Below are 18756 nucleotides of genomic sequence, written 5' to 3'. Positions count from 1 at the left end.
GGTCCACCGTGTGGATCCTGTAGTGATCCATCAGGTGCTCTTTACATGCAAAACTCTTCTGGCACTGAAAGCAAGTGAAGGGCAGTTTGCAAACCGTTCCCGGAGCCGCTTTCTGTGTCAGGTTGGTTTCGGTCTCTGTGCAGCTTTCTCCAGAGTGAATCCTGAAGTGATCCATCAGGTGCTCTTTGGACTCAAAGCTCTTTTTGCACTCGAGGCAGGTGAAGAAAAAGCCGGCTGTTTTCTGAGCTCTCTTGTGAGACAAGCCTTTCCCAGTTTCTGAGCAGCTCAATATCTTCTGTCCGCTGAGTAGACGCTGGGGATCCTCCAGCTGATGATAATCATCCTCATTCTCCTCTTCGCTCTCCTCTTTCACTTGCATCGGGCCTGAAGTAAACATGATTATAAAAAAATTCAATCACAGACTGATGATTGTCAAGTTAATGGAAATTAAATTTACACCTCTGCAATGACCCAGAAGCAGTAAATAAAAAGTTTCTAAAAAATAAATAAATAAGCCCTAGTTCTTAGTAAATAAATTAAATTTGATAATGCTCATAATTGTGACGAAGAGACTGAGGCGGTCGGATCCATCTGCAGTATTTAATTAACACAGGTAAGCCAGCAGAGATAGACAGTCATAGAACTCAGACTAGGCAAGGCCAGTATAAATTATTCAAAACAGCACACAGGTAAGGGCAATCCAAGAAACGTAACTCAAACAGGCTTGGGTCAAAGGGCTGGCAGCTTAGGTTCACAAACGAGATTAGAGTCCAAGTCAAAATCACAAGAACAAACACGAGAAACAAGCTAGAGGCAGAGTTAGGGTATATCAAGACTTCACAAATGAACGATCAGCAGAGCAGTCCAGATAAAGGGGAGCTGAGGATGCACAGGTGATAATCATGCAATGATAAGGAGATTAATCAGGAGATAATGACCAGAGGTGAGTAATAGGCAAAGCAGTCCTAATACACAGGAGAGAGGGATCTGGTGAAACCAGGAGGCGCTGTCGAGTGTTCCGTGACAAAAATGACCCTCAAAATACACATCCTTTTTACCAATTTTTTTTTGTACAATTATTGTTAAGAAATGTAATAAATCTTTGTTGTTAGTCTAAGAACAGCTAATATTGAAGACAATCTGCTGAAACAAAAGCTTCTGGAATTCAAGACAGTGCATATTATGTAGCAGTGTAGATAAGCACTGCCTCCACATAAGAAGATCGTATAAGAAGACCTCACTGCCTGTTTATGCTCGGCCACATATTCAACCGTTTATCCCCGGCCACAGATTCAACCTCACTTTGCGACTATTGGATCCAACAGTAATGCCATACATTTGTGAGTAACTCTTTTCATTACGTGATCACTGTTGCTTTGTCTGTTATTACTGATCGTTTGATAAGTATTGAGCTATTTATGTGTTTTTGACCTAAATCACAGCAGCATCCATCTGTGAAGAATGCATAGAGGTGTAACGATTCACTCGTTTTATTTATAAACATGATATTTGAGTAGTGAATCGCCAATCACGGACAGTAATCGATGTAAAATGCTGATAATCGAATGAATCACGATTTCTATAGTGATTCAATGCTTTCAAATTCTATACACATTAAATTACTACAAGCAGGAATTAACGGAGACTTGGAACAGTGTTCGTGAATTGTGCCTCTTATCTATCCTTCACGTGCTCCACTATTACTTACCACCTGTGTCTGTCACAGGATTGCACTCACGCTCCGTTCGTCTCTGATGCAGCTGATGCATGATCTCTCCTTGGGACTCATGGCCAATTATACTAAAGTGAAGTAGTTTTACTTTTCTGTAGTTTGTCAATGGTTACCTGAGCAGTCGAAAACTGCGTATTTATTTCATGGACGGAGCAGAAATTTAAGTGTCTAAATCATACCCACAGTTCCACTGAATGATAAATGTGTTTTAACAATGCTGATGAACCGAATGTATGAAGGAAACAGTTTTTTCTCACATTTAACACCAAACCCCAAAAATTAGAATACTTAATAAGACCAATAAAAAAAAAACATTTTTAGTCAATTGTTGGGCTTCTGGAAAATATGTTAATTTACTGTATGTGTACTCAATACTTGGTAGGGGCTCTTTTTGCTTTAATTACTGCCTCAGTTCAGCGTGGCATGGAGGTGATCAGTTTGTGGCACTGCTGAGGTGGTTTGGAAGACCAGGTTTCTTTGACAGTGGCCTTCAGCTCATCTGCATTGTTTGGTCTCTTGTTTATCATCTTACTCTTGAAAATAGCCCATAGATTCAGGTCTGGTGAGTTTGCTGGCCAGTCAAGCACACCAACACCATAGTCATTTAACTTCTCCACCTTTCCTCCAGACTCTAGGACCTTGGTTTCCAAATGAAATACAAAACTTGCTCTTATCTGAATAGAGGACTTTGGACCACTGGGCAACAGTCAAGTTCTTCTTCGTCTTAGCCCAACTAAGACGCTTCTGAAGTTGTCTGTGGTTAAGAAAATTCCTTGACACGTCTGTGTGTGGTGGCTCTTGATGCCTTGAGCCCAGCCTCAGTCCATTCCTTGTGAAGTTCACTCCAATTCTTGAATTGATTTTGCTTGACAATCCTCATTAGGCTGCGGTTCTCTCAGTTGGCGGTGCATCTTTTTTTTCCCACACTTTTTTCCTTCAACTCAACATTCTGTTAACATGCTTGGATACAGCACTCTGTGAACAACCAGCTTCTTTGGCAATGAATGTTTGTGGCTTACCCTCCTTGTGAAGGGTGTCAATGATTGTCTTCTGGACAACTGTCAGATCAGCAGTCTTCCCCATGATTGTGTAGCCTAGTGAACCAAACTGAGAGACCATTTTGAAGGCTCAGAAAACCTTTGCAGGTGTTTTGAGTTGATTAGTGAATAAGATTTTTATTGGTCAATATGTGAACTAATCAAGTATAATCAATGTGAATCTAGCCATTTATGTTCAAGTTATTCTACTGTTACAATAACCATGCATTTGCCTGTGTGTAGAGGCCTGCATGAGAATGGAATTTGCAGAGAGTACAGGGGTATAGTATATGGTGCAGCTGCACACCCTATTTGGACACAAGACAAAATATATGATGAGACCTCCTTAGTGCAGAGATTACAAAAATACAGCATATGGTAAAGTTGCTTGTCCTATTTTGACATAAGACAAAATATATGATTAGGCCTCCTCGTTTTATTTAAAGGTCCCGTTCTTCGTGATCCCATGTTTTAAACTTTAGTTAGTGTGTAATGTTTTTGTTAGAGTATAAATAATATCTGTAAAATTCTAAAGCTCAAAGTTCAATGCCAAGCGAGATGTTTTATTCAACAGAATTCGCCTACAACAAACGACCCTTTTGGACTTCATCTCTCTAGTTCCTGCAGTAATGACTTCACTAGAACAGTTTTTTGACTAACCTCCACCCACAGTAATACACAAAAAAGGGGGCGTGGTCTTGGTGCAATTTATGCAATCAATGGTTACAATTTATGTTTAACTTGGTTTCCGAAAATTATAATCTACATATAAAACTATGTGCAGCACATTTTGCTGAGGACAGCTTCCTCAATCTCAATCAGTTTAATGCCGGATTCACACAAAGATTATTCTTGAAAGATGGAGCAGTTCCCTTTCGAAAGCTTCAGTTGATGCTGTGCTGCTCAGTGCATTGGGAAATGTCTTATTCATGACCAGCTGTGAATAATGTGTCGCGTCACGTCATAACACGTCGATAGAATTGACCCAGTGGTAATATAGCCTCGGTTGATGATGTCATCGGAACGCGCAGCTGCAACACGGGCTATAAATAGATACCCCACAGGTGCATTAACAGGTCTTTTGTCTTCAGATCATTTGGTGCATGTGTGCATCAGGAAGATTCTTCTCCTCAGCTGGTGGAAGAGCATGCGGTTCTGGCTTTAGAGACGGGCTAGTGCAAGCATTGTGTACTGCTCTCAGTGAAGATGCTTCGTGCTCGTCTGAATTATTTTCAGACTGCACCCACCTTTTCATCGGAGGGCTCTCATGCGGATTTGCATGACGAACGAGCAACGGGCTCGTCCCTTTCGCTTGCAGTGTCACCGGATCCGCGCATCTTTTCTCGTGATCTCGAAGCGCGCTCCAGCGCTTCTTCGGTTCATGAGGAGGATGATATATCTTTTGGGTCTTCGGACCATGAGCAGCCCGCCTCTGAGCATTCCTCTCACGAGAGGAAATTGGTTGAGGAACTGCTCAAGGTAGTTACTTGCGCAGTGGACAGGTTGCAGCCTGACTGGCCATGTGAATAAGAGACCCCCCAAATGTAGTAAGCTGGAGGATAGGTTTCTGTCGGGTAGTAGGAGAGAGAGACCACACCATCAGTCTCTCCCCTTTTTTTCGAGGACCTCCATGATGAGCTATCGAAGTCATGAAGCAAAGCATATACTTCCTGCATCTTTGTGCCCTTGACATTGACTTTTTCAACTATCGTGGATGCGAAGTCACAGGGGTATTCGGAGATGCCGCGGGTTGAAGAGCCCGAGCCTGTATCCTTGGTTAGGAAACCTACTCTCCCCACTAAGCCTTGTAAAATAACATCATCGTTAGTGGGTAAAGCTTACCAAGCTGCAGGTCAGACTGATGCTGCACTGCACACTAGGGCAGAGTTACAGGCGTACCAGGCTGTCCTGTTGGAGGACTTGAGTGTGGGCAGTACAATCGACAAGGAAGCGTTCGTTGAGCTTCGTCGGGCCACAGATTTGTCCTTCTGTGCAACCATTTTTGCGGGGGTATTGAGCATAGTACGGATAGGATACAGGATCTAATTTATTCGTCAGCCTCCACGTTTCAACGTTATGGTCTCCACTTCTGTGAAACCGGAGCTGATGCAAGTACTGTCTCGAGAGCTCAGACTCTTCTGGGCAAAGAGGCCATAGAACATGTTCCTCGTCCAAGGAGAGAGTCGGGCTATCTTGGGTCTTCGAGCAGATGCCTCCCTGATGGGTTGGGGAGCAGTCTTGGATGGCCACCCAGCTCAAGGGGAATGGGGGGGGGGGGGGTCATCAGCTGGATTGGCACATCAATTGCCTTGAGCTGATGGCCGTATTTCTGGCTCTGAAATAGTTCCTACATCATTTGAGAGGCTGTCATATCCTAGTACAGGTGGACAACACCAGGTTACATTCCAGGGCGTTTGAACCGACACTACTAATGGGGGAATGGAAACTCCTTCCAGAGGTAGTGAAACAGATTTGGAAAAAAAATTTACAAAGCAGAGGTGCCTCTTCACCTCCCATCAGACAGTGCAATGTCCCCTCTACTTTTCTCTGAGTCATTCAGCCCCCCCCCCACCCCGGGTCTGGATGCGATGGTGCACACATGGCCCAAAATATGCCTGTATGCGTTTCCTCCAGTCTTCCTGCTCCTTGGAGTCCTAGCCAGAGTTCGCCAACAAGTCAGCAAGTCTTGCCTCTTGCTGATAGCACCACGTTGGCCAAACAGATTATGGTTCTCGGGGATAATATCTCTCCTCGACGGCTCGCCATGGCCGATTCCGGAGAGGAGGGACCTTCTGTCTCAGGCAGGGGGCACGATATTCCATTCCAGGACCGACCTGTGGAATCTTCATGTTTGGCCCCTGAAGGGTAACAACTGAGGAACACAGGGCTTTTGCGATTTGCGGTTTGTGATGCCGCAGGTATAGTTTGGATGTCCATGCTACTCCGGGCTCTCGTGTCCTTGAGTCAACATCACAAGCTTATGTATGAGGCCTTCTTGTGGTTTGATAGCACACCTGCACAACCTTAGGGGTCCAGACATTTTTCAAGCACGGCGGCGTGGGTATTCTCGTTCCCAATGGGCTGAGCAGTGCAGCATCGACTTAAGTTTTCGAAAGGGAACATTCCCGGTTACTTAATTGTAACCTTGTTCCCTGAGAAAGCGCAACAAGATGCTGCGCTGCATAGTTGTACTGAATATGTCTCAGGACTGCTTTTCAGACAAAAATTCCTGTTGATGTACCTGTGGCGTATCTATTTATAGCCCCATGTTGCAGGTGCGCGCCCCGATGACGTCATCAAATGAGGCTATATTACCACTGGGTCAATTCTATTGACATGTTACACACATTATTCACAGCTAGCCACGAATAAGACATTTCCCAATGCACTGAGCAGCGCAGCATCTCATTCCGCTTTCTCAGGAAACAAGGTTACAGTTAAGTAACCGGGAACGTTCCCTCTTTGTCTGGAGAAGGCGTTGTTTATGGACCACAACCGGTAATTGTATTTTATTATTTAAGCTGGTGCGTTTAACAGTTTCTGTAACTTATTACACAAAGGGCAACGCTGTTTAGCTTTGTTAACTAGATGGTAGGGCTGTGCAAAAAATGTAATGCGATTTTCATGCGCATCTCGTCAGTAAAGGCGTTCTGTGATTAGAAGTAAATCTCCAGCACGTGCGTTCAGATCAGGTTTTTTAAAACAAATCCTGCCTGCTTGCTTCTCAAAACTAGTCCAAAACTAGTCCAATCACGTTTCTAGGAGGGCAGCCTGCGCTCAGCTGCTGTCGAATCACAACACAGGAACTGCTGGCCCAATCAGAACTTGTTACGTATTTCTGGAGGAGGGACTTCATAGAACAAGGAGGTCATCAGCCCATTTTTATGACAGTGAAAACAGCTGTTTACAGATAAGTGAATTGTGTGAAAAATACTGTTTTTTTACACACGAAACATGAACACGTTTTATTACACACTGTAAACACAATCAAAGCTTAAAAAAATACGAAAAATGTGACCTTTAAATCGCTCTCTGTAGTTAAATCACAATTTAAATAAGAGATTTGTTTAATGCTACTAAGAGAAACAACGTGAAGTTGACCGTTTAGTCACTGGCTTGATTCACTGATGCATGAACCGTATTAAACGATTTAGAAAGAAAGTCTGTTTGAACTTGAATAATTAGCTACACATCAGAAATCACTGATCACAGATCAGGCATTAATGAACACTGTTACTCACTGTTTATGGTGGTGCTGTTGAATCCATATAGTAAGAGTCTGTTTTTAAAGCATGTGCTGAAATTGCAACTGAATTAAATGTTAATGTTTGGGCTGTCAAAGCATAGAAAGGGGAGGTAACCTTTCCCAGTATGATGTCAAAAGGGGAAGAATCCAGAGCGTCCCGTCTGAGCTCTCGTTTTCTCAAAGGCACAGCAGGACACCCAGAGCTTGGTTTACACCGATCGAAATTACTAGCCACTGGGTGACCATAGACAGGCTAGGGAAATTCATATTAATGTTAAAAAACCTCATGTTCATGTCATGGGACATTTAACACTGCGCCAGTTGTAGATTCACTCTTCAAGTAATGACTGAGCATTAGTGATGACACCTACAGTTAACAAGCGGAAACACTGAGTATAAGATGAACGACAAGAACAGAAAAAAGTGAAGAGGTGAGCAGAAACACATCAACTACTTACAGCAACATCCTTAGATGAAATCAGTATCTCACCAGAGGATGATTAAACAACTGCAAAAACAAAATTCCCATTTTCCCTTATTGCAAGCCAGTTTGGATTTATTTCTTTCATTTGGTAAATGTACTACGGTTGCTAAAGTATGTTATCTATATGGTGATTAGTGTTCATGTTAGTTGGGCACTTGGCCATTGACTCTGGTTGAATTAACTCTGGTCTCAGCAAGTTTTAAAAGTGCATGCTATCACTATTTTCAATATTATTTCATCGACTTCACTACACTGACATGTGTTTTACTATGTGGACTTTTTTAAATCAGTGACTGACAGCTGGATTTGAACATATGTGTCTTTCCAGATAAGTCTTTAAAAACAGCTACTTTTGGTTTTGAAATTTCAACTTCCACAGTTAAGGTTTAACTTTAATCATTGAGTTGTTATTAACTGTCCCATTGAAAGAGTTCTTCTCATAACCCCTGTTATTGAACAAACTGCTTATGATTACACTTCTATTAGGCTTTTTTTGTTTTCTGTTTACAGATCTCATGAAACTTGAGACAATTCCTTTGATTCTTTGAGTGTCACTGATTAATAATGTAATCATAACAAAAGCAATTACAATTTTCACTTAAACTTTTAGCAAAGGGAGCAAAATAAATTATATAGTTATCATATAATACAGTAAATCATGTTTTAATCTTATATGTTTTTCCTTTGCATCATTAATGTGTTAGATAGAGACATTTGAAATGAAAAACTTTTGTCCCTAAAACACTACTCGTATACAACTAGCTGGCTTGAGTGTTTATCTGTGTGTTTGTTTGTCAGGCATGTGAAAACTAATCTCAGGAATGAGAGACCTGTTTTACAGACACAGACACACCTGTTTTACACACGTCACTCAAACACAGAACCAGGAAACAGGAATCACATGAGTTCAGGGAAAGAGAAAGTGAAAGTGTAGCTGAGCTCTGTGTGTTTGTGACTCTGTATTTCTGCAGTAAAATGGCAGAAGCCAGATTTTCTCAGGATGAGTTTTTGTGTCCGGTGTGTCTGGATCTCCTGAAGGATCCAGTGACCATCCAGTGTGGACACAGTTACTGTATGAGCTGTATTACAGACTGCTGGGATGAAGAGGATCAGAAGAGCGTCTACAGCTGTCCTCAGTGCAGACAGACCTTCAGCCCAAGACCTGCTTTATTTAAGAACGTGGTGTTTGCTGAAATGATGGAGAAACTGAAGAAGACTAAACTTCAAAGTGTGGTTCCTGCTGGAGCTGGAGATGTGGAGTGTGACGTCTGTACTGGAAGAAAATACAGAGCCGTCAAGTCCTGTCTGGTGTGTCTGAACTCTTACTGTCAGAATCACCTTGAACAACATGAGAGTTGGTTTAAAGCAAAGAGACACAGTTTGATTGAAGCCACTGGACGACTGCAGGAGATGATCTGCCAGAAACATGAGAAGATCCTCGAGGTTTTCTGTCACAGTGATCAGACGTTTATATGTCTGCTGTGTACGATGGATGAACATAAAAACCATGACACTGTATCAGCTGCAGCACAGAGGACAGAGAAACAGGTATTTAACACTAGACACTGATGAAATATTGCTGACACTTGTTTCATATGTGTTTATATCAGCACCTTATTAACAGCTTACAGCATTCACACTGTTCACCACAGCAGTAATGAACAACAGCTGCACACAAACACTTTCTGTTCAGTAAAACTGAATGAATCCAGGTTATTTTAGCCCTTTATAGCTTCACTTCAGTCCTTTATTTTCTGTCTAGAGCTGCAGCTTAATTACACAGAACACAGAAGTCAGTGTGAAACTGTGTCAGATTCACTTTCATAATATACACTTATAGTGTGAAACAGGCCTTAATCACACATGATAGATAATTCATGAAAGATGGTAGTAAATGATCAATCATCACTTCTGGAATTTGAACCTACAGCCATTGATTATCAGTTCAGATAATTAACCTTTTAAATGCCTCACCCTACTTTTCCTGGATTGATCTGTTCATGATGATTTAGTGCCAGTAGTTTTCTGTGAGATTGACTATCATCTGTTTGTCCTGCAGAAGCAGCTGAAGGAGACACAGAAGACGCTCCGGCAGAGAATCCAGCAGAGAGAGAAAGATCTCCAGCAGCTGAGAGAGACTGTGGAGTCTCATAAGGTGAGTCTGGAGAAGAAGAGAAGTTTGTCTCCGTCTCAGTTCAGACTCACTGAAGCTGAATCACTGTGTGTCCTAACAGCGCTCTGCACAGACAGCAGTGGAGGACAGTGAGAGGATCTTTACTGAGCTCATCCGCTCCATTGAGAGAAGCCGCTCTGAGCTGATACGACTGATCAGAGATCAGGAAAAGACTGCAGTGAGTCGAGTTGAAGGACGACTGGAGCGACTGGAGCAGGAGATCAATGATCTGAGGAGGAGAGACGCTGAGCTGGAGCAGCTTTCACACACACAGGATCACATCCAGTTCCTGCAGGTAACACACATCTAGAAGAACAGGATCATAGTGGACCTGAGAGAAAGATATCAATAATGGTTGATCTAATCATAACTTTGAGCTGTTTCTCCTGATCAAATCTACTCAACTCTACAATGAGACTCCATTGATGTGCTTGAGCTGTTAGATGTTTTATCATCCAAACTGTTTCCTAGAAAGTTCACAAACAGTGTATGTGGTGAATACTAGGATCTGTAGCTCTGATGTGATATAATGAATATGAGAAGAATGAAGCTGATGCTGTGTAAGTGCTGGATTGAGTTACTAAAGATCACTGAAGACAATCTGATGTTCCTGCAGGTTACTGAGTGAAGTGTGGAGCTGATGAGTTTGATTTCTGTTTTCTGTAGAGTTTCCAGTCTCTCTCAGCAGCTCCTGAATCCACAGACGTAAATGATGATATCTTCAGTTCTCTCTCTTCTGATGATCTGAGAGAATCTGTCCATCAGCTGAGAGACAAACTGGAGGATTTCTGCAAAGAGCAGCTGAAGAAGATCTCAGACAGAGGTAAAGTCCTGGAGATTAATCTGCTCTCAGAAACCAGTCCATCATCATCTCATATCATGGAGAACTTCATATAAGAAATGTGTTAGGAATAGATACAGGATCATGAGAATCACACTGTTCATGTCTGTTGATTTCCACAGTCACATTCACCAACATTGTTCCCAGAACCAGGAAGGACTTCCTACAATGTAAGTCAGTAAGAAAACCAGCAGAAAAACTCTCTGAGTGTGTTCATGTTCTTCCTGTAGAAGGAGAAAGAAGAGTTTTATAACTGATGATGTAAATGATGATGTTCACAGATATCTGTTCATCTGTACTGAGACACTGATGATACACTGAACATGAAGAGATCAAACAGATTCATAATTCCTGATTCTGATGTGTTTTATCTCCATCAGATTCCCGTCAGTTCACTCTGGATCTGAACACAGTGAATAAATTCCTCCGTCTGTCTGAGAACAACAGAGTGATTACTGCCACTAAAACAGTTCAGTCGTATCCTGATCATCCAGACAGATTTGATGTGTGTCAGGTGTTGTGTAGAGAGAGTGTGTGTGGACGCTGTTACTGGGAGATTGACTGGAGAGGATTTAATAGTGTGTGTATATCAGTGTCATATAAGAGCATCAGCAGGAAGGGAGGAGGTAAAGAGTGTGTGTTTGGATCTAATGATCAGTCCTGGAGTTTGTTCTGCTCCCCCTCCAGTTACTCATTCAGTCACAATAATATACACACTGCTCTCTCTGTGAAGCCCATCATCAGGAGAATAGGAGTGTTTGTGGATCACAGAGCAGGAACTCTGTCCTTCTACAGCGTCTCTGACACAATGAGACTCATCCACACAGTCCAGACCACATTCACTCAGCCGCTCTATCTTGGGTTTGGGTTTAATAGTGTATTGTTTTTTCTTTGGCCTGGATCAGTGAAACTGTGTTGATGAATCAGAATACACTGACGAGAGATTCTACCCACAATGCTTTGAGCTGCATGATAGATCAATAACAGTGTTATTACTGAATCTCTTCTTTTCTCTTCATGACATTAATACTGCAGCTTTACTTCTGTCAGTGAAATAATGTCAGAATAAATGTAATAAATCCTCACAGAGACGGAAAGATCAGTGTGTGTGAGTCCTGCTGAGTGACTCTGTGTTTCTGTGACCTTCACATCCTACATTTGACCCTGGAGCACAAAACCAGACATAAGGGTCAATTATTTGAATTTATTTGATGTGTGGTTTATTCGGAGGACAATATTTGTCTGAGATATTAGAAAATCTGGAATCTGAGGGAGCAACAAAATCTAAATATTGAGAAAATCATCTTTAAAGTTGTTCAAATGAAGTTCTTAGCAATGCATATTACTGATCAAACATTAAGTTTTTATATATTTACAGTAGGAAATTCACAAAATATCTTCATGAACATGATCTTTACTTAATATCCTAATGATTTTTGTCATAAAAGAAAACTGTATAATTTTAACTGATACTGTACAATGTATTGTTGTATATTGCTCCAGATATACCTGTGTTACTGATGACTGCTTCTGTGCTGCAGGGACAGGTATTTGTGTTTGTTAAAATCAGTTATTAAGTTAACCATATTAATAATAATAATTAATAATATTTCTTTTTTTTTTTTTAAACATTTTTATGATTTCATTCAATGTGTTATTTCTGTTCTCTGATATAAATAAAGCTTCTACACACTTGATGAAAGGTGATGTGTTTTATTCCTCTGTGCAGATCTCCAGAAGACAAATCAAGAACCTCGTTATAGTTTCTTCTCTCGTCCTAAAATCACTGACATAAAAATCAGACGAGTCACAAAATGAATCATATGTTTCCCTCTTTAACCATAAAATCAGATTATTGGTTAAAATTGTTTTATTTAAAATAGGAGTCAGCTGGTTATCTAATTATAATATGAAAAAGTAAACATGAACAAAAATGTCAGTAAAGTCAAACAGTAAAAAATGACAAGTTCTTCAGAAATGAGCAGAGGGGTAAAAATTACTCAAAATCTTATTCAAGTGAAAGTACAAGTACTCAGTGAAAATTGTACTCTATTAAAAGTATCTGGTCAAAATCATACTTGAGTAAAAGTAAAAAATTAAAACTTTAAATTGTACTCAAATATTAAAAAAGTAGAAGTACTTTTTTTGACAGACAATACAGAAGAATGGTTAACGGGAGAGAACGAAAAAAAATGCAATGGCACAATAAAAAAAAAAAAGAAGAGAAATACAGGGAAAGGGATTGAAAGGAAACTCCATAATTTCCACCCTGATGCCATCCTGTATGACTTTCATTTATCAGATAAACACAAACTAAGAGTTTTAGAAAAAAAAAAATCTATTTATATAATGCAAGTGTATGGGACATCCAAAAATGACACTTCAAAAACTATACACAAAGAGAATATGACAGTAACTCAACCCCTGTTAATCACTGGCTTCTTAAGAGAAACAATGTAAGAAAAATACTCCCAATAAATATTTTAATCTTGACCGTCAAGTTAACTTTGTGTGGTTTCTGAAGTGTTCCTGTCCCCTTGCATTATATGGACTAAAAATCTTTGTGTTCACGTGAAGAAAGAAAGTCATGAACAGCTGGGATGACTGAGCTTCAGTAAATGGTTTTGGGTGAACTGTCCCTGTGAAGAGCAAGATGTGATGGAGAGGACAGAAATATATTCCAGACAGAATACAAGAATGTGTCGAATTAATGAGGAGAGTCATAGAATTAAAACATACAACGTTAACTTTTTTAAGGCCACTTTATTTGCGTTGTCTATTCAATATCACTGTCTGAAAGGACAATTAATCATTTCAATGTTTATTTGGGACATTTAGAGTTTTTTTCTTAGCAAATATTGATAAATAATTATTTGTGACTAATTAGATTAATTAATAAGATAAGCATGCAATTATTAAGATAAAAAAAAAGAAAATCACTGACAGTCCTAATTCCTACTTAATGATTCATATAATGACATTGTAAATACCTGGTAAGAACATCACTTAACATGAAATACAATTAATTTAGCATATAATGTTTATTTTAACACTTTTTTTTGAGATTTGTAACATTTAATAATAATAAAAAACACCACAAAAATATTAACTGTATTTAAATTCTCATCACTGATTTTATTTGCAATTCTGTGCATTCAGCTAATATATTACAGAGCTAATGGCTCTATCAAAACAGAACAAATAAGGAATAAACTGTTTTGGGCGGGAAAATGCAACTGCTACCTTGTACCAACGTTTGAGCTTCTGTTTCCCATATTTAATGTGCATAAGATAAAATAAAAATATAATTTACTTTTCAAGGTGAAATATAATTGTAAGGAGTAAAAAAGTAGTTTGTTCTTCTTCAGAAATGTAATCAAGTAAAAGTACAAGTAGTCAGTTTAAATTGTAGTTGAGTAAAGTACAAATCCCCCAAAATAATACTTAAGTACAGTAATCAAGTGAAATTACTCAAGTATTTTACACTTCTGGAAATGAGGAGCATGTCACAGTCTTTCCATCTTACCATCTGCCTATAATTTCTAGTGTCAGTCAAAAAGTAAAATCACCAAGAAACATGGCATATTTGTCTTAATATTAATTACTATATTATTAATCACAGTATAGCTATTTTTATTTTATCTTTGCTATTCAAAATAAGAACAAAGATGCTAATACACAGTAGTTTAATGAAGAGCATCGAGTGATTCTGTCTTTTATTTTCATGTTTGACTAACATTGAGACAGATCCATATTAAAACCTACTGTAATGCATGGATCTAATATAATGTTACACATCAGATTTCCCCAAACATCAACTAAACCTTCATGTGAGACATAACAGATTGTGTTTGTGTGAATCTCGCCAATGTGTATTTCACAGTAATGTACTTTACAGTGAGATTCTTCACCATCGAGCTGATCTCTTTCAAGAAGGACATTGTTGTTTATCAGTGATAGGATCATAAATTGTGAATATTTTCTGTTGTCTAGTTCACTCTGTTTGATAGACAACTTTCCTCTTTTAGTGTGATGGCTTCTATTCCTGGACAAACTGAATTTAAGATCTTCAGTTTTTCCTACTGTAAGACCAAAGTGTGTTGTGCTCCTTGAGACATCAATAAAGATATTTTGGGATAAATAGATGACTGTTCCCTGCTCAACTTCTCACCACAGGAGAGGAATGAACATCATCTGCAGAATTAACATCCCATTTTAAATAATGTCTAAAATAAGCATTTCCATTTTTTGGAAATTCTGGACATATAAGTCTAAGTAAGTCCGGTAAGTAAGTAATATATGGACAAAAGTAAAGGAACACCTGACCGTAACACCAACAGAGACTTTGATGACATCTAACTCTAAACACAGACATGAATAAGACTGGCAGTGTGATATAGTGCAGGTGTCTCCTGAGACGCAGAGATGCAGAGCTCGTTCTCTGCTGTGATCCTTCAGGTGAACCGTTTCTCTCCAGTGTCAGTCTTCACGAGTTCAGTCAGGCATCTTTTACACACACTGACAGCATGTGTAGGGTTTTTCTCTCTGTGGTGAATCCTGACGTGCTCCTTAAAGTTTCCTTTGTGTGAGAAAGTCTTTGCACGATGAGGCTTTTTGGGTTTCTTTACCTCTGAGCAGGTTTTTTCTCAACTAATGAAATTATATTTCTCCTTCACTTCATCCTGATCTTCAATCTTCACCATCAGCTCTGAAATAGACTTGTTAAACTATGCTATTCTAAAATATATTTAGGACACAATTATCACACTAAATTTTATTATATTTTAAATGATTAAAAACGTCTTGCTGAAAAATGAGTAAAACACAGTGGTTTGAAGGATCGTGGTAAAGATTGAAAATGAGTTCATTAGTATTCAGAATCTGCTGTGATCTTTAATTAGAAGATGATTATTGCTTTTTTTACCCATAATTTGATATTTTATTTTCATAATAAATAAAAGTAGCATTTAATATGCTTTGTGTGTATAAAATCAGATTTGTGAATTTAATTTGATGTGAACACCAAACTAAGACGTTTTGCCTTTAAACCTTTAACTTAAATATTGTTTTCCAGTACAAATATCTAGTCCTTCTTAAAACAAGATAAACGTAATTAAGAAACAAAATAAGAAGATAAGTCTTGTTTTCTTGAAAATGACAATAATAATAAATAATTTTAAGCTTTAAAAATAAAAATATTTGTCAATGCGTTCAGAAAATTTAAAGTAATTCAAAGGGAAAACAAGTTAAACAAGTTAAATTAAATATAGCTGTTTTTTTTTTTATAATAACCTATATTTACAGTCAAGCAACCAATAAAACAAAAGTATACAGGTGTTGGTCATTTAATTAGAATATTATCAAAAACTTCATTTCACTAATTCCATTAAAAAAGTGAAACTAGTATATTCATGCATTACACACAGACTGGTATATTTCAAATATGTACTTCTTTTAATATTGATGATTATAACTGACAATTAAGAAAAATCCCAAATTCAGTATCTCAGAAAATCTGAATATTGTGAAAAGGTTCAATATTGAAGACACCTGGTGCCACACTCTAATCAGCTAATTAACTCAAAACACCTGGAAAGCCTTTAAATGTTCTCTCAGTCTAGTTCTGTAGGATACACAATCATGGGGAAGACTGCTGACCAGACAGTTGTCCAAAAGACGAACATTGACACCTTGCACAAGGAGGGCGAGACACAAAAGGTCATTGCAAAAGAGGCTAGCCATTCACATAGCTCATTGTCCAAGCACATTAATAGAGAGGCGAAGGGAAGCAATAGGGATAAAAGCTTGTTTTGGATTGTGAAACAAAACCCATTCAAAAATGTGGGGGAGATTCACAAAGAGTGGACTGCAGCTGGAGCCAGTGCTTCAAGAATCACTACACACAGACGTATGCAAGACATGGGTTTCATCTTCGCATTCCTTGTGTCAAGACACTCATGGACAACAGACAGCGTCAGAAGCGTCTCGCTTCAGAAAGGACTGGACTGATGCTGAGTGCTCCACGGTTATGTTCTCTGATGAAAGTACATTTAGCATTTCCTTTGGATATCAGAGTCTGGAGGAAGAGAGGAGAGGCACACAATCCACGTTGCTTGAGGTCCAGTGTAAAGTTTCCACAGTCAGTGATGGTTTGGGGTCCATGTCATCTGCTGGTGTTGGTCCACTGTGTTTCCTGAGGTCAAAGGTCAACACAGCCGTATACCAGGAAGTTTTAGAGCACTTCATGCTTCCTGCTGCTGAACAACTTTATGGAGATGCAGATTTCATTTTCCAACAGGACTCTGCACCTGCACACAGTGCCCAAGCTTCCAGTACCTGGTTTAAGGACCATGGTGTCCCTGTTCTTAACTGACCAGCAAACTTACCTGACCTCAACCCCATAGAAAATCTGTGAGGTATTGTGAAGAGGAAGATGTGATATACCAGACCCAAGAATGCAGAAGAGCTGAAGGCCACTATCAGAGACACCTGGTCTCTCATAACACCTGAGCAGTGCCACAGACTGATCGACTCCATGCCACGCCGCATTGCTGCAGTCATTCAGACAAAAGAAGCCCAGACTCAGTATTGAGTGCTGAACATGCTCATACTTTTCATGGTCATACTTTTCAGTTGGCCAAGATTTCTAAAAATCCTTTCTTTGTATTGGTCTTAAGTTATATTCTAATCTTCTGAGATACTGAATTTGGGATTTTCCTTAGTTGTCAGTTGTAATCATCAAAATTAAAAGAAATAAGCATTTGAAATATATCAGTCTGTGTGTAACAAATGAATATAATATATAAGTTTCACTTTTTGAGCGGAATTAGTTAAATCAACTTTTTGATGCTATTCTAATTATATGACCAGCACCTGTAAATGAAATATTTTTATTAGTTTTCTTTTTTCAATTTTTGATTATTAAACTAATCTGAAAACGTGGTTCTATCAACAAACGTCATGTTCAGTTGTTAGATCAAATATAAGTTTCAAGAGAAGATATAAAGTTGAAGAAAGCATGCTTGTAACTTGATGCTTGGATTGCTGTACTGACCCATGATTCCACCCTCATGAAAACCCTGGAAAAACTGTGATTTCCATTCCTTCTCCACAAAAAAATGGAGATAATAAATGCACTGAAATCGGTTTGAGGCAGGGCACACTTGACACATTTTGCTCCTTTTTTATTTGTTAATTTCATCATGTACAGTTTGCACACTACACACTTGTGGCCTTAGTTATGAGACAACTAAATTATGTAATTAATGTACTCTGTTCAATCATAAACACATGGGGCTTGACTGATTTTTGCAGAGAGTATGAAGACCAGTGCGCCTGTAATGACCTTATTTCAGTGTAGAGTTGATTAGAGGAATAGAAATCATTCATTCTATTTTTAAAAACACCAGCTGTGCCATAATTAATGATACACGTGAGAACCAACGACACTGACATCACTGATGCCACACACACCATATTCTGAAGGACAGAGATTAGTTGAGAGATTTGAGGCTTAAAACAGCGAAATAATAACTTAGTCATGGCCAAAAATATCGGCACCCTTGGTAAATATGATCAAAGAAGGCTGTAAATCTGCATTGTTAATCCTTTTGATCTTTTTGAAAAAAAAAATGTATATATATATATATATATATATATATATATATATATATATATATATATATCCTTACATTGGATAATACAAATTTTAAATGGGGGGGGGGGGGATTACATTATGAAATAAAGCTTTTTCTCAAATACTTGTTGGACACAATTATTTGCACCCCTAGAAATTTTTATGAGTAAAATATCTCTGAAGTATATTCCCATTCATATTCACAATTTTGAGCACTCCAGCATGATTATAAACATGAAATTATCCAGCCATGGCTTCCTGTTTCACAGAAATATAAAGAGGATGGAAAACAAAGCCCAAATTCCCTTAATCATCCATTAAAATGAGTAAAACCAAAGAATATATTTTATGATGTGCAGCCAAAGACAATTGAGCTACACAAATTAGTAAAGTGGATTTAAGAAAAGAGCTAGAGCAGTGAAAATTCCCATTTCCACCATCAGGGCAATAATTAAGAATTTCCAATCAACATAAAATGTTACGAAACTGCCTGGAAGAGGACGTGTGTCTATATCATCCTAATGTGGGGTGAGAAGGAGAGTTCTTCTGGATGAAGAAATTGTCTCTGATTTCTTGTCAGGTGTTCTCTAACCTCATCAAGAATTAC

At 38.8% G+C, this 18756-nt stretch overlaps 1 protein-coding gene and 1 long non-coding RNA gene across 4 annotated transcripts in view; one reads left to right on the top strand and one right to left on the bottom strand.

Moving 5' to 3' along the window:
- The window catches only part of LOC127950443 (tripartite motif-containing protein 16-like), a 57894-nt gene extending 46028 nt beyond the window's left edge, over window positions 1-11866 (top strand). The window contains exons 4-6 of one of the 3 annotated variants that reach the window (XM_052547503.1): window positions 10339-10495; window positions 10636-10683; window positions 10894-11866. In XM_052547503.1, the coding sequence (XP_052403463.1) occupies window positions 10339-10495; window positions 10636-10683; window positions 10894-11432 (744 nt within the window). In that variant the 3' untranslated portion in view covers window positions 11433-11866. The remainder of the gene's footprint in view (window positions 1-10338; window positions 10496-10635; window positions 10684-10893) is intronic. The other 2 variants (XM_052547502.1, XM_052547501.1) reach the window with 2 other exon arrangements.
- The window catches only part of LOC127950469 (uncharacterized), a 92643-nt gene that overhangs the window by 18618 nt on the left and 55269 nt on the right, over window positions 1-18756 (bottom strand). The window contains exon 2 of the long non-coding RNA XR_008152470.1: window positions 8648-8837. This is a non-coding gene — a long non-coding RNA (uncharacterized LOC127950469). The remainder of the gene's footprint in view (window positions 1-8647; window positions 8838-18756) is intronic.

This window comes from Carassius gibelio, chromosome B2 (assembly GCF_023724105.1).
Source record: "Carassius gibelio isolate Cgi1373 ecotype wild population from Czech Republic chromosome B2, carGib1.2-hapl.c, whole genome shotgun sequence".
NCBI classification, from domain to species: domain Eukaryota; kingdom Metazoa; phylum Chordata; class Actinopteri; order Cypriniformes; family Cyprinidae; genus Carassius; species Carassius gibelio.
Note: the sequence above shows the minus strand (reverse complement) of the source record. Positions and strands in the feature narration are given on the sequence as shown.